The 27452-nt window shown below is 27.9% G+C and overlaps 1 protein-coding gene across 1 annotated transcript; it reads left to right on the top strand.

The window, feature by feature from the left end:
• The first annotated feature begins 403 nt into the window (after nucleotides 1-403).
• Nucleotides 404-22138, top strand: LOC136986642 (E3 ubiquitin ligase Rnf121). The gene is made up of 8 exons (XM_067284225.1): nucleotides 404-525; nucleotides 9776-9816; nucleotides 14155-14296; nucleotides 20492-20646; nucleotides 20739-20967; nucleotides 21307-21440; nucleotides 21514-21615; nucleotides 21776-22138. The coding sequence occupies exons 1-8, from the start codon at nucleotides 469-471 to the stop codon at nucleotides 21894-21896; spliced, it is 981 nt and encodes a 326-aa protein (XP_067140326.1). The 5' UTR covers nucleotides 404-468; the 3' UTR covers nucleotides 21897-22138.
• The last annotated feature ends 5314 nt before the right edge of the window (nucleotides 22139-27452 follow it).

Genomic DNA, 27452 nt, shown 5'->3' with positions numbered 1-27452 from the left:
GAACAACACGGGTTAGATTGCCCCCGTGGGATAGTCTTTCCCGTCATACACCATGCTGATCTATCTACTCATGTAATGGTAATGAGTAAAAATTTGATCCGAGCATTATAGCTTTAATATGTCGATTTCTCGTTTTTGACTAATTATAGTTGAATATTTATTGTATTTTTCAAATATTTTCAAAATAATTAATAATAATTCAGACTATTCTTCATTGAAAATATTAGTATTTTACTGAACTTTATTTTTAAAAAAAATCGTTTTTGCATTTTGTTTAAACTGTTATTTATAATTAAAAAGGGAATATTATATTATATTATTATATTTTTATAAATAATATTACATTAAATATGTTTTTTTTAATATATTCTTAATATTCTATAAATAAATTATTTCTAAAAAAATAATCAAATCGCGTAGATGGCAGTAACTGTATTAATTCTTTTTTTTTGTAACAATATTTAGAAGATGGATTGGGAGCATCACGAGAAGCACATGAGAGATGAAGAATTACAAATTAACGAGGTAAATAACGTTTATAAGGCTTTTTAGAACATATTACGTGTTTCGTTTAATTGAATAAGCTTAACCTATAAAAAAAACTGTAGCAAACACTCAGAAAAACAATTCTTTTTCTACCTGAAAGAAAGGAAGAGGAAATAGCGAGTCACGTGGTATTTCGTGTAAATTAGAAGATATTATGTTAATCTATTCGTAATAAACAAACAAACAATACTGTTCTCGTTTAATTTATTAAAGAGCAGAAATTAGAAATGGAGATTTTTAATGTATTTTAAATAATATTATAAAAAAGATTATGCAATAATATACAAAATTTCATTTACTTGGAAGTATAAAAGTGTCACTTGATTTCCAAATATGACTGTGTAAAAAATATTTTCTCACAATATTATTTACATTAAATCATCTTGCTCTTATTTATTTCAGATGAGATGCATCACTGAATTTGTAAGAGTGATATAACCAAAATTGTTTGAATTTGTTGAATGAAATTTTGTTTGTTTATTTATTTTATTATGTATTTTTTTAATGCTGATGTCTGTTTTTTTTACTAGATTCAAATATTTATCTCTGTAATTGAATATTAAACATTTTATCGTTGTAGATTTCTGCATTGAGTGCTTTGATAATTAAATGTTTGGATAATAAAATTGACCCATTAATAATTGTTAAATTCAAAATATTCAATTGTATGTTTTAATTGGATGGATTTAACAAGGATCCAGTAACCGAAAGGAAAGTTTCGTATACAAAAATTGAAGACTGGTGCAACAAGCAGTCGAGCGATTGAATTTTTTAAATTAGCTTTTTTTACAGCTTTTATATCTTTTGACCACAACACAACACTTGGTGCAACATTCAATAATAATAATAATAATAATATATAGAGAATTTGCTATTGTTAAAAAAGTAATAATAATAACTTCTGTATTTATCTTTAAAGTTGTATAGCAGAAAACTTTGGTGCTCTCACATGTGAGACAACATACCATAATTTTCAATTTTATAAAAATCTGAAGGTTATAAATGTAAAGTGAAAGTGAATAAGAAACATTATACACAATGCATTTTAAAGTAGCTAATGTAAGATTATGTCTGACTGACTGAAGATTATGTAGCTAATGTAAGTAATGTCTGATAAATGAGTCATGTAAAGTTTTTATTATTGTTTACAGAAAGTTAAAAAGCTAAAGTTAAAAACAAACCAAAATATTTTCTTACCTATACATCTTTGAAACAGAATCTATTAAATGAGTTATTCAAATTTTATTCTAAGTGTAAAATGTTTCTTTTCTTGCCTGAAATATTTTATAAAATATACTTGGACTTGTTGTATGAAGCCCTTTAATTAATCTTTGAATAATAATACTTTTTTTCCCTTTAGTAAATAAAAATCCTAAATGAGCATATATTCATTTACTAATAATTTAAAAAAGTTATTCTCAAAAATGAACAAGTTAGACATGTCAGTTTCAATATAGACTGAAAACTAAGACAGTAGGACCTAAGTTTTGACATTTGTGAAATACGTTGTTTTTGCATCTTGGATACTTAGTAATTCAAATATATGTATATGGAGACATTTGATCAGGACCACTAGAACTACAAAACATTAAAGATTCAGCCCAATCCACGACTCATTTTCCATAAAGTTTGTGTGAGGTCATTCATTAACTGACGAAAAACCATTTTACACTAGAATTATTAAATTGTTAAGTCTAGCTAACTTTGCAATAATGGACTTTTTCTTAGTAATGGACAAAAGTTAGAACTGTTAAATTTCTTCTGCTAGGTCTTTCTTCCAATAATCATAATAGTACTATTATCATTTACATTTTCTTATAATTACATTTTCTTCTGCTAGGTCTTTCTGACCTAGCAGAAGAAAATGTCTTAATTATAGTATTATAAGCATGCTAGGCTTATAGTACTATAATTTTCAGATCTCATTTACAGCAGACCAGCTTAACTAAAAACATGCTTTATTAGCTTTACAGTGATTTTTTTTTTTTTTTTTTAACACCTGGTGATGACATTCTAATTTATATAGTTTTACAAATTCATAAAAAATAACAATATTACTTTTTATTTATTTGATATATAAATAGGTAGAATACTTATTTATTTATCTTTTGAAGTCATTATCATAAATTTGATAGTTTTGTGGAATTCAATTCTAATACACCAACAAAATCATGTAAATTAGGTAATAAAACTGGAAAGCATTGTCAAATGTTAACAAAATAACCTTCAAAAAAGGATAATAGAAAGGTGAATAACTAAATTTAACAGTAAATAAAAATTCTGATGTTCATAACTTTGAAAGAAGTCATTCTACACTTCAATATAATAATTAAACAATAAAAAGAAAAATTAAGTTGCTGATAGGCCACAAAGGGAATATAATTGCCAATGAATTTAGAAATTGTCTTAAAATATATTGTTGAATTTCCATTTATTCAGGGAGATGATAAATCCAGAAATTATAAGAAGAAACTTTAGAAAAATTATAAAATGATTAAAATGCAAGAAAAATAGTATGTATTGTTGATGAAAGAACCATATAAACACTTTAATAATGTGTATTTTGTAACTAATATAATAAACTCATTATATTTGAAGCAAAGTTTAGTGTAGTCACTTTTCATGTGACATTCAATCTTCAAATTAAAGCATGCTAATAAATAACATTGAGGCTCACACAGACCATCTGCTTGGGCCAAACAGTGGAACTTCCTCATATCCAAAGTAACATGCTTTAGCTGATTTGATCATGCAACTATCTTTTCACATATGATATTTCAATATATTATTCATCACACCTGTAGCTGTTTTGAAAAATAGGTTATACAACTCTTAAAACTGGAACAGACCTTTTCATGGGTATAAATATAAATGTTGTTGATCTAAAGATGGAATTGAAAGTCTTGAAGAGTGCTTAGTCAGAATAAATATACTGAATTTTTTTAACTGCTTTCAAGTTTCTTTTCTTACATTAGTTGTGCCAGTGGAGTAGTCAGTAGACAAATAGACTGACTCCAACTCCAACAAATTTGAAATGTGCAACTCCAACTCTCTGACCTTTTCCTTTTTTTTAAAATGTCACATTATGACTCCTTTTATAAGAAAGATACCACTGGATATCTGAATATCTTTGTCTAAAATTTCTCTCTAAAAAGTTGTATTAAAATTTATGGTGAAAATCAAAAAACAGATATAATGAATTTACCTTGGAAAAACTTTTGAGTATATAAAGAAACATATATCTTAATCAGCCAAAAGAATTCCTCTTTTATTAGTTAATAATCATTTTAAAGAAAAAATTAAATATCAAAAAATGCAAAAAGTAATGATTTGATGAATGACATAATAAATTGGTCTGTAAAATAGTTTCTCCCATTCCAGCTACTACAGGAATAGTATTTTCCAGATTAATAACCTATCAATGGTTGACTAAACTCAAGTATATAATAGAATTTTAAAATACGAATTTTGGAAAAAATATTAATCAATACATACAATCATGACCTGAGAACTTAAGCCAGTGAATAAGCTGGAACAATCCTATTAATTACATTTTGCAGTTTTCTATCCCTCTCTTAGTTTGTAGCAGTTAGATTCTAATCTTTATTTATTTTTTTCATTGTTTTTCTATTGGATTGATTTAAGATAAAATTATGTTTTAGAAGCAGTAATAAATAGTCATAAATAACTTGCAATCAATAAAAAGGCAGTGAGAAAATTAATTAGTCAAATTAATAAATAAATAAAAAATTGATATCTAAAGAAAAACATCTGAAATGTAGCATCAAGTAAAAATTATGGCACCTGAAATGAAAGTCAAAATTTTTTCTTGGGAGTTTCTCTTTGGTAAAGATAAGCTTGGCATTTTGAAGTGGTACCTAAGCTTTTTGTTATTGTCACTTTTCATTCTTAATTTAGTAACATGGTGAAACTTTTAAGTACCAATTTCAAAGACATTCTCTGTTTTTCTCACACATTGGAAGCCAGCCAGATGGCTAAGCAATAGTGTTCCAGACTCTTGCAAAAATTTTTCATGTAGAATCCATCTGTATGTCATTCTTCATCCTACACCTATGCTGCACTAGTGACTAAGAAGATTTGATTCCTAAACACTGGTAGTTGATTCGGGTTCATTCTTTGGCTAACTTTGGCTAGCTTGTGAAGTTGTCTGAGTTTTTTTCACATCACTAATGCCTGAATATGGGCCAATTTTCCTTAAAAGACCTTCCAGAATGTACATTCCCTGATTGACATATTTTTAATTTCGATCATCTTCCCTTGGCCTTGCTGGCTTTTGAATTTTTTAGATGTTCCCTGTATTTGAGTTATCCTGTTTTCTCTGTTTTCTTGGGATAGCTTTTTGTATCTTTCTGCTGGCGTTGCCGAAGATGTCCTTAAATCTCTGAAGCATTTCTTCATCGGAAGGAGATTCTGCTTCTGCTCCAAAGAAGAAAAACATTGCCGTAAACGATCATCACGAAAGAAAAGTCTTTGAGTTGAAGAAAATGACTCCTCCTGATGAAGAAATGTTTCAGAGTTTAAGGACATCTTCAGTGACGCCAGCAGAAAGATACAAAAAGCTATCCCAAGAAAATGTAGAGAAAACAGGATAACTCGAATACAGGGAACATCTAAGAAAATGAATGGCATATTGCCATTGATTTGTATTGCCAATATTTAAAACCTGTCAATCAATACATTCACACACAGTTTCAACTTTTTTGTGTAGCATATGATATACTCAAAAAGTAGTAATAATATATAAAGGTTAAGATATTTTTACAAATGCAAAGTCAGTCAGTTATTGTGTAATGTTGTAACAGGCAATAGCCTAGTATGAATAAAGTTTTGATTGATTGTGTAATGTTTTGTTATTTTTGATTTGGTAATAGCAAAGTTGTACTGAGCCTAGCATTTGTCATATAGAGAGTACAGCTCTCTAGGAAATGTTAATATATTCATTTAAATTAATGAAAGCTATTTTCTGAAAGTATAGAGCATGTCATATGTGATACACACAACATTTTGGTGTGAAATGGCTTTTATAGATGACTATCTTTTTGATATCTAAATTTATTGAAGTGTGTGTTTTCTAAGAAATTTCTTTAGATACTAATTAAAAAGTATTTTTTGTACTTTGCATTTTACCAATAGTAAAATTCAAGGTCAGAGTTCATAAAATTCTTTTGACTCTGACTCTGCCCTAAAACATCTGACTCTGGCGACTCTAACTCTCCACAACACTAGGCTGTACACCCGTGTGCAGTATCAAATCAATGGTAGCTTTCACCTGAGTGAAACTGAATTTTGTTTCTCTTGCTTCTAGAATGGTTGAAAATAGAGAGTGATTTCTAGTGCCTGCACTCTTATATAAACTATTTATACATTATGGAACTTTGCAGTATTTGACTTACTATTTTTATTTATTTTTTCTCTTTTTGAAATTTTTGAATGTTCATTTTGCCTCTTGAGACACTCACCTCACTACCTCATCTATTGAGCTGACCCTATCCATGTGCTGACATGGATGCAAGTTTTTTTTTTAATAATGCAAATTTTTAAAATTCTGGTAGAAGTGAATAGTGAGTAACTGCAAAATTATATTTTTTAATCTGAAACAAGTTTACAAACAAGTTCTAAGTAATGTGCATTGCATCAAGAAAAATAATGTATTATGTTCTTTGGTCTGTGATTTTGTTACAATGCAGATTTATTTTCTCTAAATAGATGATGAGAAATAACTTTTTATTTGGAGGGAGAAAAACATTAAAAATTAAAATTATTGTTTACCCTGCTTATTTTAATATATTTCAAATCTATACTTTTCATATGTTGATGTCTACAAAAAATTTGTTAATCCAAGAATACATAAAAACTATATGATAAAAATATCTAGTGACACACTGTTATGTACAGTAGAATCTGGATTTAGCACATCCATTCAGGATTGAATAACTAATTTCTTAAATCAGGTGTTCATTAAAAAACTGCTGTATATTTTATGATACTTGATGGGTTTTTAAATAATTGATAGATCATTTTGTTTTGTAGGATATGAGATAACAGAAATTAGACAAAGAATCATTGAAATTAAAGAGCTATTTTTATCTAATAATATTAACATAATTGGTAAGTGTCATGTTATATGAATTTAATAGAAACTAATGATTAATTATGCGGAGGATTCAAAAAATTTCTATTTATTGACAACTTTGAGAATATAGAAAATTTCTAAAAGCCCCTTAGACTTCCCCATATATCCCAGAAGTTATTTCAGAGTATCAACAAATAAAATATTCGTTTTGGAAGAATTCTTTTGGTTGGCTATTTTTGAATAGTGGCTGTGACTTCTATGTCTAATAGTAACTTAAAATATTTCAATGCCCCTTTCCTGTGTCTGAAGATTCAAAAGTTGTAAGGTCAAGACTGTACAATGGATGGGGATATTTTTCATCTGAATTACACCAGTTTATCTTTGATGGCCCTAGCACATGTAATCTAGCATTGTCATGAAGTAATATGACTACAGATATGATCTATTTGGATGCATATTCTTGATTGGGCTGCAATTGGAAAAATTGTAGACCTATGAAGTTTTACTGTTGTCTATCTGTCCTTCCTTAATCTTGAAAACAGTGTTAGATAGATAAAAGTCGAAACCAGCTATGGAAAGCTTAGTGGCAGGAGGTTTCAATTAACTATGTATTTCAATTCAAAAATTTTCCCCAGATTAGCATGACACTGTTGTTATCAGGAAAAGTATGATGTACAGGGACAAGATGTTACTAATTTGAGATTGGGAGCATATATTAAAAATTGCAGCCTGGCATTGTGATGATATTACAATAATTAATTGCTCATTGCAACTTGCAGTTGATCCAGTTTTGTACAGTAGTAGTTGGCAGTGATTTCATTTTGAAGTTTAACAGTAAAAGTCTTTCTTGGTCAAAAAATACCTTTACCATAACCTTGCTGGCAGCTTTAAATTTATTTCTATGAAATGATGTTGAGTGAAACCTCTACATTGTCATTGTCAACTTTGGTTTCTGGTTCATTATGGTGACACCAGTTTTTGTCTTCTGCAATGATCTGGAAGAGAGAGCCATTTCTTTAAGCTCTCCCTTGTACATTCAAAATGCATGAGATAACATTCTTTGAGATTTCTTGCTACATGCTGAGACACTTAAAGATCCATTTGAAGCCTAATTTATGATAATCTAAACCTTATGTGATCAAGCAGACATTTCCATGGATATACAAATGTCTTTGATATTGCTTCAGTTGAAAATTGTTTATTCTTATGTATATGTCATAGGTGAACTGGAAAATTCAGCTCATTGTCAGATACATTGTCATTTTACAATGTACCTGACAAATTGAAAAATCGTCATCTATTTGCTATTCAGCCTTACATTTCTTAGGTATTTTGTAATCAGCCCACAGAGCTTTAGGCAATTAAGAAAGTGAACTTCAGTTTGTTCAATTAGCCTGGTTGATTTTAGACTTATTGTAATGTGACTTATCGACAGTGCTAGCACAATGTCCCTTTCCCTTTTTTGTGTTAGTACAGTACATTGGTCATGTCTTCAAACACCTCTTAAAAACATGGCTTTGCCTAGGTTGCTAATGTGTGTGTAATAATCACAGTTGCTTTTTTAGTTAGCATTTAGTAGAATTTAAATAATAACATCTCATTTTATGTGTGTCATGTTTATAGTTAGAGTGACTTAGAAATGGAGATGGATATAGGAACTACATTTGTTGGAGAAGAAAATGTGGGACAATGATACTATAAATGCCTCCGAAAAAGAAATATATTGTATGAAGTTGAAATTCAATGAAAAAATGAAAGAATATAGTAAGAATGACAACATAATTAAAAAACCTTAGATGATTTCAAGTGTAAATGAAACTCATTTAATTTGTTTTAAATTAAACAAATCAAATGAGTTTTTTCATGTCTCTCTTCTGTTTCTACAAGGCAGAAATGCTAATGTAACTTTTTGCATCAATCATTCATAAATTATCAGAATACCATCAAAAAATGGAACTGTAAAAACTTCATGTGACAAGTTAAGGACACAAAAATTCTATAAATCATTTTGTAGAATCCAGATAAAGATTCCTATCCTTACTATTCTAGAACCTCTGTTAAATAGACAGTACAACAATTAAATCTTTCCTCTGAATATTTAAAAAAAATACCATTTATCTTCAATGTTATCATTATTTTTTTTAAAAATATTCATGAAAAACATGTAATTTGTTATTTAAGAAACCTTTATCTGTTGTTTGCAGAAAACAGTGTTCATTTAATCAAAGTTTAAATACTCTAATAGACATATCACTATGCTGGTTACTAGACATTTTGTCTGCTAAGTATTAAGGTAAGTGCACACTTGGGTGAACAGATGGGATGGGTAAAATGAATGGAATTGTAGTGTGTGTGTATTTGGTCACATTGCAGTTGTAAGTCAAGAAGAAATAGTGCAAAAGAGTGAATATATTCAGACTAGGCATTTTTTTTCTTGATATGAATGTTAAGTTGCCTATTATTAGAAGAGTATGCTGTAAATTATATAATTCTTCATAGTTTTGTATCAGAGAAATTAAAGTCTTATCTGCCATGTTAAAAGAAATATTTACAAATGACAGTGTTTACCTCAAAACAAGGGGGAACAATTTCGGTTAATGAGTGCCAGGAGATTTATTAACTATGCACCTGGGTTAGTGACATTGTTGGTTTGAAGTGGAAATACATCTTTCATTCTTGAGATGTTGCCACCTCAAGAATGAAAGATGTATTTCCTTCCATGCAACTCATCCCCTCTGTTTGCCTGCCTAGTGCTGTGTGTTCATAACTTAAAATATAGCCAAATTTTTGTTTCTCTGCTCACTGCTTTTCTCATCTATCCATGCATTTGTCTAAGTTGTGCTTACCTTTATAGATCTCCACTAAATCTAGTGTCCATTGAATCTAGATTTCACTGTGTGTATATACATATATATAGTAGTAAAATTTCATTCAATATGAAATTTTATTCTAATTTGACGACTAATAAAATAAAATATTTATCTATTTACAATTTCATGTTGTTCATAGTTTAAATAATTTGAATTATATTAATAGATGTAATTCCAATTAAATATGAATATTTAATTTTTTAAATTTTATAAATTTAATTGATTTTATATTTTCCCAATAATAACAATAAATTTGTAATTTCAGACAGTTGATTTTTCAAAGTTGTCAGATGAAGAAAAATGGAGGTATGTATATTTATAAATTTGATTCTTCTTATTACCACTAGTATATTTTTTAATTACTTATAATATATGAAATTTTGTTAATATGGAAAAATTCTATAAATTTTATACAGAATAGTTTCCTAGTAGAATTTTTTATTAAACTTTTTTCTATATATCAATTATAATTATTAATATATTTGTTTTATTTTGTCAAAAATTATTCAAATATGGAAAGATTTTCATTTATATAATTATTTAACAATAATTTGTTAATAAATAATTTGAAAAAAATTAATTTTACAAATGATGGAATTTTTGGAATTCCATCATTTGTAAAATTTGGAATTTTGAATAAATAAATAATAACTACATGTAAACACCAATAAACCAGCAAAAAAATTAATAAATTAAAAACAAATGTTTTCTTCCATTTTAAAATATCATCATCATTCTTTGAATAAATAATTTTAAATAAAGACTAATTTTTTGATGTTTATGATAGAAAAAACTTCTTTATATATATACATACACACAGTGGTGATATTCAGCGGGTTCGCAGAGGTTTGGCCGAACCCGTTGTTAAAATTTTCAGTTTCCCGAACCTTGTTAAACACACGTAACATTTCGCAGTGGTTTCGTTTCTTTTAAAAAATATATTAAAATATACGTATTATACTCTGTAACACTACTAACTAGAGCCTTATACCTGTTCGCACCGAGCATTTCAGCATTTCATCTAGCATTTCAATTTAGATTGTGAGCAAGGTCGGGGACTATGCCTTGGTGCAATCTCTCTCGACCGTTTCAATCTCGACCGAAACGAGGTTTCATCGCGATCGATTCAAGAGAGTTCTTGAAACTAGATCCAGTCATAAGAGAGATCCCACAATCTCACGCGCACGAGATAATACAAGATGGCTGTGGAACACGTGTCGGGCTAAGGACAGCGAAATAAAAAGGATATTGTATTTCGAGAGATGATGACATCTGTCTATTATGAGCAGTGCCATTGGGGGTGAAAAATTTCTCTGCCTGAAAAAAAAGGTCGACAGCACTAATATACTATTGTTACCTGGTCTACGCCCAGGGCCCCTTACGTTCCAAATACGCCACTGATTATTAGATATATCGCAAGAAAAGGTATTGTATTTATTTCTAGCCAAAACTTCCATTTTGTTTGTCGGTGATTGTTAGGGAAAAATTTTCTGCTAGCGAACCCTTTGTTAAATATTTCGAACATCACCACTGCAAACACACACATCACACACACACACATTATTACATAGCATCATATATATATATGTGTGTAATCTATAAAAAAGTGTATATGATATATCAAATTTAACAAATGATATTGTGTCAGGGCTTCTTAAACTTTTTTCATTTGTGTCTCCCTTTTGCCCAGGAATGTTTAAGTAACCTTGGGTACATACATACATAAGTATATATAAATAAATACACAAATAAAACATTAACTGATGATAAATCAAAGAAACTTAATTCCAAACAGTTCTTATTATACATACAATTATTAGAACAAAAGCAAATTTACATAGTAATGAGATGGATGTGCTTGTTTAATTTTGCATAAAGTTAAATTTTGACTGAATTATTCAACACTATAGAATGCAGAACATCATCTATGTTTTTGACGGTTGATTAATACAGTGAGTGATTGGTTAACGAAACATAATTCGTTCCAAGACTTTGTTCGTTAACCAATTATCGATTTATTATAGGTTTTTTGGGAATTTGATTAATTTGCTCTGGAGACCCCCAAAAATAAAAAATACATACTTTCTTACTATATTTATTTATATGTAATAATAAAAATACATATATACACAGTCTTGCATTTTTGTTAGTCATGTTTTTTCCATTTGTGGGTGTTAAAGAATCTGTCAAATATCAATTGTTTTTCTCTCTTCAGGATTTTTCAGAAGTAATTAATAGCATTGTAATTGTAGAGATTCCTAAGCCTATTAACCTCAACCTGGTTTGGATGCCATTCTAAGACCATTGTTCTGACATCCTCTCACTTCTTCAAAAGAACTTTAATAGCAGATATCGGCATTAATCTCTTTTTTTCAGAAGAAAACATCTCACCGAGTTTCTTGGTGTTCTTCATTCAAGAGTTCTTGGCGTTCTTCTATCGTCAGATCAGTTTCAGGTTCCATTATGAGCTCTTCAATGTTCTTTATTTCTCAGATGTGATTTTTGTTACTCCTTAACTGCTTGAATTATCTTGATTATACTGTATCTTTCTTAGATAAGATTGAACTGCGGCCTACTGTAGACCTGTTCAAGCCATACTGCCCTTCAACATCAGACATCTTCTGCCCACTCTATCTTTACTATTATACTTCACCTTTCGAAAATAAAAATCGATGCAAAACTTAATGAGTGCCCATCCGACAGTCTTCGTGAATACTATAAAAGAATTGTTTCTGTTAGAAAAATAAAAGGCTGGAATTAGAAGGGAGAGTGAAACTCTCCCTTCTAATTCCAGCCTTTTATTTTTCAGAGGAATACTATTTGACTAGTATATACTGGGTTGAGCGTCGATGTCGACATTTCCCGCGCTCCGAAAAGTTTCGAATTGTTTCCTGAAGACAAGAGAAGACCAATCGGTATTCATTATTTTACATCACTTCTTCTTGTGTTTGTTCTGTGAGGTGTTCATTATTTGATTTGTTCATTAACTGAACTGTTTCTTAACCGATTACCCACTGTATTTTGATTTTACAATCATCAATGATGAAAATGAAAAATTATAAAACAAATATAGCAAGAAGTATAATGAATAGATTGTAAAGAAAAAGTTTCAAAAAATATAGGACAAAATATATTTTAAAAAGTGATTGTGAAAAGGCTGACAAGGAAGATTACAAGGATATTTTTATTTGTATAAGTCTTTATTATTTGTATTTTTTACAATATGTTTTAAAATGTATTTTGTTCTGGATTTTTTTAGAAATGTTTTCTTTACAATATGAAATTTTATGGAAAATATCTGAAAACATGGAACTTTTACTCAATTTGCACAGCTATAGGTGGTGAAGTAACCTATAAGGAAAGGTTGCTCCATCAATATGGAACCTGTGATTATGGAAAGAACAAGGAAAACTACAAGAATATTTTTACTTGTATAAGTCTTCATTATTTGTATTTTTTACAATATGTTTTGAATAGATTTTATAATAATGAGAATTTAAATAATACTGCTCTGCTCATTTTAACATACAAAAATAAGAGTAAAGATCTTAAATATAAATTTTGTCTCAGAAATTGGAAGAATTGACTTTACAAAGTTTGGCACCAATCAAAACAACTGAGAGTGATTTCTGTTCATTACCTCAGGAAATAAATATTTATGAAGCATCAGATAAAATAATAATGAATTTGAAAATGCTCAAAAATTCTTTTTTTCATAAAACCAACATCAAACACAAAATGAAAGGAACTTCTCCATTTTTGGAATTTTTATGTCAAAACAAAGGATCCATTATCAGACAAATCAATAGACTATTTGTGTGTATTGAAAAATTATTTTAATAATAAAAGTATTAGTAAATATAAAAACAAATACAATTAATTTTTAATATACTTAAAAACTTAAGTAAATATGAGATAATCTTATGTCTTCTAGTCCTACTTTGTATAGTTTCTTCTGAATTATTTTCTTCTAATTAATTCAAGTCTTCTATAAATAATTTATTATTTTAAATCTCGAGATTCTCGGGAAAAATTTTACTGATTTGGGAATTCTCAAGAATCCAAAAAGTTCAGGAAAACACAATCCTTAGTCACAATATACAACCCATGGATGTACAAATTTTATACTGAATGCTGTGGAATAACGGAAAGAAAATTTTATTAAAATTTTTATTTTTATTAATTAAACTATTATGTTTCTGTAAGAACATAAAATTTTGCTGGTATTACCTCACATGATGGCATATGAAATGCAAAGTTTGAAAAAGTAAATGATAATATAATGAAACTCAATAGAAGAGTAGAATTAATTGAAAAATATTAGTAGATCATAGTGAGACAGGATGTAAGAATGCTTTATTTCTCTGTTATGTATCCATAAAATGCTTTTTAACTACAAATCAAAATGGTTTCATAATTATTTTTCTTGACCAATATTATAGAATATTACAGAACATTTTGGGTTGAAGTGACATCCTTTGCAAATATTAGCCAAAGTATTCATGACCTCCAAATTTTGTTATGTGACCCTACCCTATATGTGATCACAGTTCATAGCTTAAGAAGTCCTGCATTGTATTATTTGTTACAAAAAGTTTTTTGTTTAAGAGTTATAATTATAAATCAAATTTCAAAATCTTTCAGGATAGTCCATAAACAATTACATGAGAAACATAAAGGACATGAAAATATGCATGCAATGATGATATTAATTCTAATAGCATCTGTTCTAGTTGCTCAAGTGGTCTTAGTAGAATGGAAAAAAAGGCATTACAGATCGTATCAGGTAATTTTAAAAAAATTATTACTATGTAATTTATTAATTAATTGAAGCAGTAAAACTTCAAATAAAATTTGAAATGAAATATTAAGAATATTTTTATAAATCAAACAACACCTTAAATTATTCTGGCAATTAAAATTTTTAATGACTTCAATAATGTTTTTGATCTAGTTAATGATTCTTCTACAACAGAAGAATCATTACAATAGAAATTACAAAACACAATAGAACATACAAAACTTTAAAGTTTAAAACATTCTAGAAATGAAATGTAGTATTCAAAAGTATAAGTACAAAAATAATATGAAATAAAATAAATGAAGCAAACTTTATTTCATATAATGATTTGCAAGTGGTGGCTGCATTTCACTAGTTAACACTGCTCTGGCATCAATTTGCTTGTAAATTCCCAGGATTTCCAATTTGCTCAGGATCACTTTGCCATTCTTAGGTCTAATAATCTTAGCATGGGCTCAAATTACTTCCATGATAGACTTATTAGAGAATATTGATAGAGTAGTGTTTCTTAGACTTTGTTTGCTGACCATTTATGTTTCTTAATTCTATGTAGGAAGTTGATCATGGTTGTGCCAATGTACTCCATTTTCTTTTTGTTGAATTGGTGATCTTGTATGGTGTAGAATAAATACCAGAGGAACTGGAAGGATCCTATGGATCTTTGTCATTGTGTAAAAGTTTGAAAACAGTGGGATTGCACTTAAAAGCAAGGCTCAGATTGTAGTGGTTCAATGGAAAAACAGGCATTCTATAAATAGAACATTTTTTTTTCTGTTGTTTTCCTGAAGAAGGCCAATAAATTTGTGGCCAAAAACGTTTGAAGTGTAAGTTTGTTTATGTTTATTTGCTGGAAAATTAGTGCTTAGGTATATGTTCGAATTCGTATGTATTTTATTTTTTTTTTATAAATGGAAAATTTAATTTTTTTATTTTTTCTTGTGTACATTTTTATTATTTGGTTTTATCATTTGGTTATTCTGTTTTACCATTTTATAATGTAAAACCAGGTGTTTGTGATCTTTTTGTATGCTACATACCACATTGTTGTTTCACATTAGCTATACCAGCTGTTGTAAAATGAATAAGTATTGAAAACAATATATTTCTGCCCTTGTTACAGGGGGAATTGATTGTACAGTACTTACAATTCTTTGTACTTTAAAGTATTAGGTTAATTGTAAAGATGATAATAATTCACTTGAACATATAATTAATTCGTGTAATGAACATTCAATTCGTTAACAATTTGGGTAAAAAAAAAATTAGCAATTTTATACATAGTCATTTTAGATAGATTGGCCAAAGTGGATCTATAATTTAATTCATTATTTGTAGAAAATAGGTCTGAAGTTTGAAATTTTTTTTGGTAGTTTTTCAAAGCTGTACAATCTCTGAGAAGATGACGTGCGGAAAATGTGTTGGAATTACACCAATAACATGATCTTGAAAAGTCAATATAAGTATTGTTTACAATTAAGGAATATTTGTTGAGTCTCAGTTGAAGTAACATACGTTTGATATTTAAAGATGTGTTCATTGTGATAATGTTCGATTGAGTAGGAAGGCTTAGAATATGTAAGTACCAAGGATGATATGTTGAATTAATTATAGCATTTTGATCACTAATCATTGATTGCGAGAATGCGTAGTCCATCATCATAAGAATAGGCATTTTTACAATTGTCAATATCGTTGTCAAATAAGGAACTAGATACTCCGAAAGATTGTAAAACTTTATTAAATTTATAGCACCATGTTGTTTTGTTGATATTATCGTTATTCATTTGAGTATTCATAATGTGAAATAGAAATTTAATATTATCATCTTTTGAGTTCAATAATCGGTAGTAGAATTTGATTAGTCTTTTCATAAAGAAGGGGAAAAGTTGACATCTGTTTGTTTCTGCACGTATAGCGTATCCAGGAACAGTACGTTCGAGTTTATATAGTTTTCGTAGGAATATGATATGAAATTTTTCCAAGTCATAAAATAAATCAATGGCCCAAATCGGACTGGCATACAGAATAGCTGGCATTATCATTGAATTAAACATTTTCATATGTAGTTTTAGATTCGTAATTTTTAAACTAGCACCCAAATAGAGAATGTTATTGATTAGTTGATTGATTTTAACATTAAGATATTTCAAATGCATCTGAAATTTACCGTTCCAGTTGAAAAATGTACCTAAGTATTTTATATTATTGACCAGTTCTAAAGGTTGTTCATTTATGTAGAAGGATTTCTCTTGGTTTGCAAGTTTGATATTGTTTCTAAAAATAACTATTTTTGATTTGGAGATGTTAATTAATAAGAATATAGAGTTCAAGTAGTCATTAATTTTATTAAGCTTATGTTGTAGAGTAACTTTGGTTGGGACCAATAAAACCAGGTCGTTGGCATATAAAATGTAATGAAATGTTCTTCCGTATATATAAATGCCTTCTAAATCATTTAGAAACAGCTCATCAATATCATTAATATAAAAATTAAACAAATAAGGAGACAATGGTTCACCTTGAAGAATACCTCGATTTATAGTAAATTCAGAATATCGCTGATTTGGATATTATAATTATTACATCAGCATGATTTTGTCATCATATTCAAAAGGTACAAGTTTTACATGCTGGATTAATTAAATTTAAAAAATAAAAAATTAAATAAAATTATTTGACAAAGTTTGATTAAATTATTTATTTAGTCAAAGTTAAGGTTGTTATTATAAAGTTAATAAAAGTGTATATTTTTTGGATCTGATCTCTGACTTCATTTCATCACTTGACCTACAAGATATGATAAGTCTGGAAAAATTAGCTAAATTTAGGCCACAAAAAGATATATCATAAAGTTGTATTAAAAATTGATTAAAATATCTCTAACTCAAATTTCTCCAAACAGCAGTGAAACAATTCCATTGAAGCTTTAATCAGACCGTAATATGGCTAATTAATTATAAAGATATTATGTAATTTGGACCTAAAGTAGGCAGTTAAGCCACCATTTTGTATTAAAGTGTCCTGCATAATCATTATGCATCAGCTCTTTAATACAAAATAAATAATTAGTTAAATTGGCTGAAAATTTAGTATGTTATAGTTTTTGACAAATTATAAAAATTCTACATAGACACAAATCTTGAAAATGGCTAGTTTTTTTGCTAGAACGGTTTGAATATATGCAGTGTGTATGTGTTATTTGAGCAAAGTATTGCTCAAATAACACAATCATATGTTCAGTATTGCATATTTGCATGTTCAGTATATGCAGAGCACTATTATCATTTTTATCTGCCTCAGACTGTGTCTAGAATTTCTTTTGAAGTAAAATTGTTTTTGGTTAAATTTCACTGTATTGATTTTTAGTTTTTTACATCATTTCTTGTTTTTTAAACACAGTTTTGAATATTTACTCCTTAGTTTTCCTAAAAAGTCTCTGGATATGTAGGGTAACTACACTAATAATTGACACTGTACCAGTTATTGCCTTTTAGAAATTAAAATTTTTAAAATTAGTTAGTTAAACATGAAAATTGTTAAGTTACACCTTCTACTGTTAGAGAATTAAATTAAAAGCATACAGTATAAGAATTATTCCAAAGGGGAGCCATTGAGGCTTTTATTTTTGAGTTAATTTTGACAAATAAGTTAGCTGGTGAAGTATTAAAGTTGAAAATAAGTGAATTAAATCTGCAAGAAGTATTGTAGATAAAATCTTAAGGATAGGTTCTATTTGTAATTAATGACATTATAAACATTACAGATTAATTTTAATTATGTTTACATTTTATTTAAACTATAGGTTATATATTAATTGTAGATAACAATTACAGAAATTTTCAAAAAACAAACTGCACATGTACCCTGGAATTATAATTTAACGGAATAACACCTACAGAAATTTTGTATATGGTGTTAACAAAAAATATTCTTTCAGAGAAATATTTGTTTTCTAATCAGTTTGAAAATAGCTTTTGATAAAGTAAAAGTTTATCTATCAATATGGCATTTTGTATTTAAAAAAAAAGTTTAGACAGTCAAATCTTAGGTTTCAAACACCTCACTTTTTGAACAATTTGGTTTACGAACAAAATTTTGAACTCATTTTTGCCCCAATTGCTGAACAAGCTACTCAACAGAGCCACCCACCGATGATCAACTTTCTATACTGCCTATGTTAAAGAAAGTCAACGGCCCGACCAATCAGTGACAGGACTATCAATTCAGAAGTTAGTGGCACTGAGATTGTTTTGCAACACAATACAAATCACCGATGATATTGCTATTTAAATTATATTTCAATGCGCTTGCAAGAAAGATACAATTTCCGTTTTTCCAGTATGTGCCATAGTTTAATTTAAATCAAATGAATTAATAAAACCTACATTAATTGAGATTCACGTAATGTAAATGGCATCCATGAATTCCTGTTTAAATATGCTTAAATTAAATTAAATGACAAAAGTCTAATAATACTGTATAATACTATATATTATAATATTAATACTTAATATTCATTAAAACTAGGTAACCAGTTAATTAAAACTAAAAATAATAAAATAATAGTGTTTAAATTCGTCACTACATTGTGTCTGTGCAAGAAAGAAAATATAAAACACTGTTTCACCAGGGAAAAATAATAATTAAAACTGGCCTTTATACTGAAACTGAAAATAAAATCAAATTGAAATCAAATCAATTGAAACAATTGAAATAACATAATATTTTGGAAAGTGTGAATAAAATACTTGTCAGTCTTGATTTGGTTACATTTCATCCAGGCAGTCAGAGTTGAGTCTCTATTTATAGCATTTGTTTGTGAAATGGTAATACAGTAGAGCATCATTTATCCGAAAGCCGGTCAACCGAAAGCTTTCCAATCGGATTGTGCTGTGCTGAATCGAACGTTTTTGATACTAGATTAACTTCTAAAGTATAATTTTTTTGTTTTTATATTTTTCAATATATTTATTTTGTTTGTTCAAAATAGAGAAATAATTTTTACCGATACAATAGCCTCGATTATTATTATAAAAATTTTCATTAGGCTTAAAATCGACGAAAATTCAACACGAAGTGACACGCAATGGAGAAAAATTCAACACAAAGCAATACACAATGGAGAAAAATTTCAACATCGGATAGGTTAATATATTTTTTCATACATAATCGGTTATCCGAAAAATCAGTTATCCAAACAACCCCAGTCCCCAATTGATTCGGATAAACAATGCTCTACTGTATAGATAATATAATGTTATATATAATATTGTATTGCCTTTATAGGCATTTTTATGCATGAAATAATCTAAAAAGGTAAAAAAAAAAAAAAAAGATTTTGTTTGGGGTCAGGAATGGATTAATACATTGTATATTGTTTCTTATCAGAAAATTTGTTTTGGTTTTAGAACAAATTGGTCTTTGAACAACTTCTGGGGATGAATTAAGTTTGAAACCTGAGGTTTGACTGTATTTTTATATTTCTCAACATATAAAACCAGACTTAGTAATTGACATTTCTAGTACAGTTACTCTATATGTTACTAATTCAAATTAATTTTACAAGTGTGTATCTTTGTAATTATATTGTATGGGGAAAATTAAAATGGATGAGACAAAAAAATTTTGTCTCACCATTTTGATTACATTTTGATAATACATTGCATTATATTGTTGACTCATTTTGTCTCAAAATGAGTCATCAATATAATGCAATGTATTTCTAGTGGAGAAAAACAAATTGATGCATTTGCTGTGAAATTTTGGTAGTATGTATGATGGTGTACTTGAAGTTTGTGCAAACAAAACAACATAGTTCAAAGTGTCCATGTAATTTGATGATAATACAGCTCTGACTAGAATGAATTAAAAGGATTAAAAGTAAATTAGCATAAAGTTTTGGCACTAAAAGTGTGTTAGGTATATTACTATATGTAACATATATTTTTTCTTATTTAAAATATCAAATTGAATATAATTAAATAATTTACTGTTTATTTTAGCAATTAAAATAAAATGATTTTATTATCTTAAAAATATTTTAATATCAAAAATGTTGTGAATAATTCTTGCAATGTGTTTATCTAGTAAAAGTAATGTTTAAATTATAAATTTAAAAAATAAATTCAAACATTATATCTTAATTATTTTAGTAAAGCTTGGTATATTTCTCTTAAATAGAGAGTTTCGCTTCTAGGAATGTGGATAATACCCATTATAGTCTCTATACATCATGGATGGTGGCGATTTATTATAATCTGGTTTGTTGTTACTATACTTACTGGTATTGTTATGAGTAAAGCTCTCCAAAAACCAATATCAGGTACAACTCCACGGTATGTAAATACAATATTGAATTATTTTATCATCTAAGTTTTTAATTTGCTAATACTTGAAAAAACTTTTGATAATTAATTTATATTTACAGACTTGTGTACAAATGGTTTTATTTGATATATATGTTAAGCTATGGACTAGGAATAATTGGCTATATTGTGATGATGTTAACATTGTTGGGTGTGAACCTCATTTTCAAATCAAAAGCCCAACCCTGGTTTGATTTAGGTTTGATGACATTGTTCTATGGTCTATATTATGGTGTTTTGGGAAGAGATGTAGCAGAGATCATTACAGATAAAATGGCTGCAACTATTGGGGTAAATTTTAAATTAAGATTTTTAGTTATGCACTTTTTAATGAATATAATTATTTCAATAATATAATATATTCAAAAACCTCTTACATGAAAATAAAGTAATAGAGACTAATATATGAATTTTTATAATCACTTGATTTTATTTTTTAAGTAAGGATTCCCATTTCTATTCATTGGATTATTAATGATATCAGTTTTAGTCAAAACAATAATAATAATTCATATTTACTGTTAAGGAAAGTATTTTTTCCTTAGATTGCTTTTAATTTCAAACATTGAATTTGAAAATTGTTTTTAAAAATCCAATGAAGAAGAAATATGCACCATTTTCATTCTGCAGTATTACACAACAACAGGAGTTCCGGTACGACAGTTAGAACCCCACATTTGTGCAGTATGTGGAAATAAGATACTAATTCAAGATAACTCTGAAGCAATTGTTGAAAAAACATTTAAACTTGCCTGTGGTCATACGTATCCTTTACACAGATATTAATTTAAATTTGTTTTTTTCAATCTCATGTTATTTACTTTAAACAATGAACAGCTTTCACGAATTTTGCATTCGAGGATGGTGCATTGTAGGAAAGAAGCAAACATGTCCATATTGCAAAGAAAAGGTAGATTTGAAGAGGATGTTTTGCAATCCGTATCCTTTCTTATTAAAGTTATGTATATACAGTTTTATTTACTTACAGAAATTTTAACTTAAAAATTTAAGATATATATTTATTTTTGGTATTGAATTTTATATATATATTTTTAAATTTGATAGAAAAATTAATATTTTCCTTTACATATTATTAAAGATGGGAAAAACCACATGTATTTTATGGTAGTTTCTTAGATTTTGTCCGATATCTTGTTGCATGGCAGCCATTGATCATAGTATGTGTGCAATTCATCAATTACACTCTTGGATTAGAATAAAAGAAAGAGAGTATGATCTGCAGAATACAAATTAAAACATTTTGATTGAACTTTAATTTTTTCTGTTGACAAAAGTTTAAAAATTAACAAAGTGCCATTCCCATCCCTTTTATATTGGAAGTTGTCCCCATTTAAACTTTAATTTCTAAAAACTATGTAAATTTTTACAAAAACAAAAGTCTTAGTTACGAAGAATGTATACAGTTAGGCAAGGATGATAATAAATCGTGCAATTTTCTGAATTTTGATGGGACCACAAATGATTTTATATTTATATTGACTTAAATTTTTATTTTAAGATAAACAGATATTTATTTTATTTATATTATGAATTATTATAAAAAATATTTTGCCTTAAAAGATTTGTATAAAATATTTAAAAATTAATCAAAATAGTCAGATTATTTAATTTATTTTTCATTTGAATTTGAAAAAGTTATTATTAGCCAATTATTGAAACATTCTAAACTAAAATTAGTCCCAGCTACAACTAAGTACAAAAACTTAATCTAAAATGGAAAATATTAACTTCACATTTATATTCAAATGTATATATGAAAATATTGATGATTAATTTTGTTACATAATAAAGATTTTCAATAAAATACATCATATCAAATTCCTTCTGTTAAGATATTAAAAACTTTTTAATTGCAGAATCTAAATTTATTAATTTTTATTGTGAAATGTGAAACAGAACTTCGGTTGATTTCAATATGATATAATTTAATCATGCATATGAAGATCAAGATAAAAAATGAATAAGCTTTCTTTTTTAATTATTAATAATAATAATTTATAAATAAGCATATAAATGGGTTCTTGTTACTGATACATGCAGAATCGGATCATAAATTTAGAAGCTGTTTTCATTAGAAGAAAATATTTTATGTTTTTCAATAAGAATAAAAATCATTTTATTCAAGCAGTTTAGTTTATTTAAGTGTTAAACATTTTCTATATCTAATCAAAATAACCTTGAGGTAGTTTATTTCAAACAATGTTCAAAGCTGATTTAATCTTTATCAGCATAATTTACTAAATCTAAATTCAAGACAGTAATATCACTGAATGACATTTATCATTTAAATGAAAATTTTTATAAAATTTAATATTAGATAAAAATTTGTAACAATTCTAATCGTATTAATAGGATTAAAGAATTTGAAAATTACTTTCAAAGGCTTTATAAAAGTAAATAAATACAACTAAAGCCCTGATTTCAGAAATTTTAAAAATTTCGCTTATCTTTAATTAATTTTCCTCTCCACCCACTTAACAACTGATTTAAAATGACTAAGATAATTAATATATGTATTGCATTCAAGAAATCAAATTTGATGCTTTTTGTAAGTCTTAAATTTGCTCTTGTAACACAATTTAACTTTTACTTTTTACAAATATATAATTTGTAAAACTGTCCCCATTTTTTATAAGAATTGGCATCCAGAGAAATTCATAGTCATAACAAATTATTATCCTATGAGATCAATATCAGATATTAGTTTTAAAATACTGATAAGAGCTCAGAATCAGTTAGAGGTGGTCAGCCATTAAGATAAATTTATAAGGCAACATGAAATATAGATGCTATACTGTTGAATCATTCCATGTTTAAAAAAAAATGACAAAATAGTGTTAAAAATATTAACATTTATCTAAAATATTTAAAAGAGAGAGAGTATTTGTTTATTCTGTTAGTTAACAACTTATCGATACATATGGATAAAGTTTATATACAATGTGATAAACTTATGTAAATTAATGAATTTTCAATTTAATGCAGATGAGTAAAAATAAATTTGTTAATATTAAATTGAAGTGATAAGTAATTTTTTAAAAAATTGCTTAATTATATAAGCAATACAGAAAGAAGCATATAAGACAAATTCAAAGAGTATAAAAACTTGAAGGTTTGATGGAGTGGAAAGTAGAAAAGTTTCAATTTTTCACTAATAAATACCGGTATATATAAGAATTATCTCTTCCACAACCTTTAAATTTCCGGTACGAAACGAATATAGTCACTGAACTAACGTTTTCAATCTTTAACCAAGATCTTTATCATGTTCATTGTCGTTCCACAAATGGAATGTTAAGAATATAGAATGTTTTCGAATACAAAAATTAATTTTCTCCAGTATGTAGTAACGAGCAAAGGTTTTGAGTTAATTTACTAGACAGAAGTCTTTTGTAATAATGATGTGGTCTATCTTCCAAGGAATAATATATAATTACCGATGCGGATGCTCATCACAAGTGTAGCGCCATGCACAAGATATTACGTTACTATCTTTGAAATTAATACAGTTCCCCGATTTGGTTGCTTTGTAAATCTCAAGGGTAAATAAAAACCTTATAGGAGATTGCCTTTTGTTTGGATTTGTCCCTGCATTTGCACAGTTGATTTTAATGATAAATGTCATTTAAAATAGAGAATAAAGTTGTAAATTAGTTTTAAAAATGTATAGAAATATAACGAGAACAAAATATTCTCCTCATTTATTAATAAATTATTATTATTTAAATAAAATTATAATTCAAAATTAAAGCTCTATATACATCATCAGTAAGAAACCTTAAATATTTTCCTTTCCAAATATCATGCCAACAAAAATAAAACTCATCTTGCCTGTAAGATTAACTATTTTTGTTAGTATTTCTTTTTGATATAAGAAAGTTTGCTGTTTTCTTTTATTAATATGAAGTAGTGTTTTGATTTTGTGACTTAGCACATTTAATAGCATTATTCTTATTGTGCAAACTATACTTTATTAGAAAACATAATTGGATCAGCATCATATACAGAAGCTAATTCAATTATAGGGTTGTGTTTAAGAAAGAAATGTATATATTTCTGTTTAGCCTTTCTTATTAATCAATTTTGAAATAACAGTTTTTTTATATTGCTATATACTGCCCTGCTTAAATATAACCAACATTTTCAGCATATGTTTCAGTTAATTTGTTTTTATATTCATTTGAATTTTTTTCCTACATTTCTTTGAGCTTTATTAAATGTAATGTTACATAACAAAATAGTCATTTGGAGAAATGATTTAAAACACTTTTAATAATCCAGGACAAAAATAGAGCAAGGTTTAAACTGAAGCATATTAAATGTTTTAGTTTTACATTTTTTTTTGTTTAGATAAAAACAAAAATGAAATAGCCCAATCCAATCTTGCATATTATTATTCAAAATTTATTTTTGTTAAATAACAAAAATCAAATTTGGTTAGTTTGTTTTAAAATATTTCAGAAAGAAATAGTTTTATATTTAAATGTGGAGAGGATTTTGCAAAAAATGTGTTTTATTTTGTTATATTTTTATTTTAGAGCTGTTAAACATTTTCCATCTAAATATAAAGAACTAATATGATTATTTTGAAATGAAAAATAAGTGATTGTTTGCTTATTCATGAAGCACTTGTTTTTTGTGCTTATGTTTTTTTAGTAAATGTAAGCATGAAAAACAAATATTTTACAAAGTTACTAATAAACAAGATAGATAATAAAAATTTAATATGAATTCTACTAAAGAAATATGCAGGGTGTCCATTTAAACATCTGTTAAGGGGCAAATATCTTTCTAGCATTGCATGAGTAAGCATTTGGTGGATGCTTGTTCCAGTGCTAAAATAACCAAATTTAAGAGAATTTAGCATAACATGCAAATAATATCTGTAAAGGATAAAGACGACATTGCAGAAATTGATACAAAAAAAAGTATTATTTTATTATAGAGCATGTTTAAAACAAATTGCTTTCAGTGGCAATACAAAGATGTAGATAATCAAGCTTGGCATGGTAGCATTCCTAATATCACTGTTTCATAGGCAGGTCTGTTGTATATGGCTCTAGTTTGTTGACATCACACAGCACTTCTGGACGTGCATTATACATTGATACTTTCAGGTGATCCTATGGGAAAAAAATCCAGAGAAGTTGAGTCTGGAGACATGGTAATTATGGAACAGGGCTGTTGTTCAATCCAGTGGTTACCAAACGTCTGCAAGCCACTGGTATGCCATCATACTGATACCAAACCTGCTATAGTCATTTGACAATGGCAAGTCATCAAGCCATTCATCCACTGTTACATTTAGGATGTTCAGATATCAGTCACTATTCAGGTTGCCATCTATTCATGGAGTATGATCTGCCCGGTTGCAGAGCAATAAATTAATCTTTTGCCCATGGATAGACATTTAAGTAACATTTACTTTAGTGTTGTAATAAGCATGTACGGTACCATATACGTACACTCATACAATGCTGGAAAAATGTTTGTCTCTGGACATATTTAAATGGATACCCTGTATAATAATTTACATTTGTACATAACATATAATGTTTACAGTGCCAAAGAATTACCATGTATAATACAGGGTGTCATATAACTGGTGTGGTACAAGCAAGAAAGTGGTGATTCTACATGAAATACTGAATTGAAAATATAAATAAAATTTTTTCATGCAAGGCTTTGTTTACAAGGAAATTGGCTTTGAAAGTTTATCAAGTACATGTGCACTTGATTAAGATTCAATTCAATGGATGTCACTATGATGTTTTTACTGTCCAGTATTTTGAAAACATTGCTATTGCTTCGTGTGTTTGTAAATACTGTCAGTCAATGTTGTTATTACTATATTTTTATCATTCTTACTCTTCTCTTATACTTATCAAATCAAACTCTCAGTTTCTATCATAGTGGTGATTGACTACATACATCAGTCAAGCATATACAGACATGATTCTTGCATTGGGTGCATGTGGTAACAATGCTTCTGTCACAGCTAATTATTACAAAACCAATATACTTATCACCAATATTCTGATAGGAAAGTCATTCAGAGAGCAGAATGAACTCTCACAGAACAAAGTTCTTTTGAACTATTTCATCAACATGAGGGTTGCATCTGTCAAGTTAACTAGACTTGTTTTAGTTAAGTTGAGATAATCTAGTTAGTAGATTATCTCTGCTAATGTAATCTAAATGAAATTGATTGAGTTGAATCTTGATCAAGTGCATGCATACTTAATAAAATTTCAAAACCATTTTTTTGGAAACAAAGCCTTGTATGAAAAAGTTTTATTTATATATGTTTGATTCAGTATTTCATGTAGAATCACCACGTTTCTTCTTGTACCACCAGTTACATGACACTATATACAAGTATCCCTCGTATAACGTGACACTTATACAACACGGTTTGGAAATTGGGGATATCCCCTGTACAACAGTTTCTGGTTTCTTTCTATTATGGTTTGAGAATTTGAGGAATTCTCCATACAAAATTTCACAACTTTTAAGCGCAAATTCTGTTATTCAGTATTTTTTTATTCAAGCAAGCAAGCATGCATGCTGTCTCAAATTTGCCTGTGGATTTTTAATATTGGAATTTTCAATCAGTTTTGTATGTTTTGTCAGGTTTACTTTAATGAAAACTGATAGTGCAATTTGTTTCTTCCTTGTCCTAGCTTTCCTATCAACCAGGTGTCACTGTTGTTGCTTTCAGAGTTTAGCCCTTAAGACTCACTGTGTTTTGTTTT

Source organism: Centruroides vittatus, unplaced genomic scaffold (assembly GCF_030686945.1).
Source record: "Centruroides vittatus isolate TY-2023 unplaced genomic scaffold, ASM3068694v2 scaffold_1167, whole genome shotgun sequence".
Taxonomy (NCBI): domain Eukaryota; kingdom Metazoa; phylum Arthropoda; class Arachnida; order Scorpiones; family Buthidae; genus Centruroides; species Centruroides vittatus.
This window is presented reverse-complemented; position numbering and strand designations above follow the sequence as displayed.

Bases quoted from the DNA above. Each gene is read 5' to 3' on its own strand.
- LOC136986642 (XM_067284225.1), top strand. From the start codon at position 469: ATGGATTGGGAGCATCACGAGAAGCACATGAGAGATGAAGAATTACAA. The intron at 20,968-21,306 runs GTAAATTTTAAA...TTCATTCTGCAG, and splicing joins AAATGGCTGCAACTATTGGG to TATTACACAACAACAGGAGT. The intron at 21,441-21,513 runs GTATCCTTTACA...AACAATGAACAG, and splicing joins AAACTTGCCTGTGGTCATAC to CTTTCACGAATTTTGCATTC.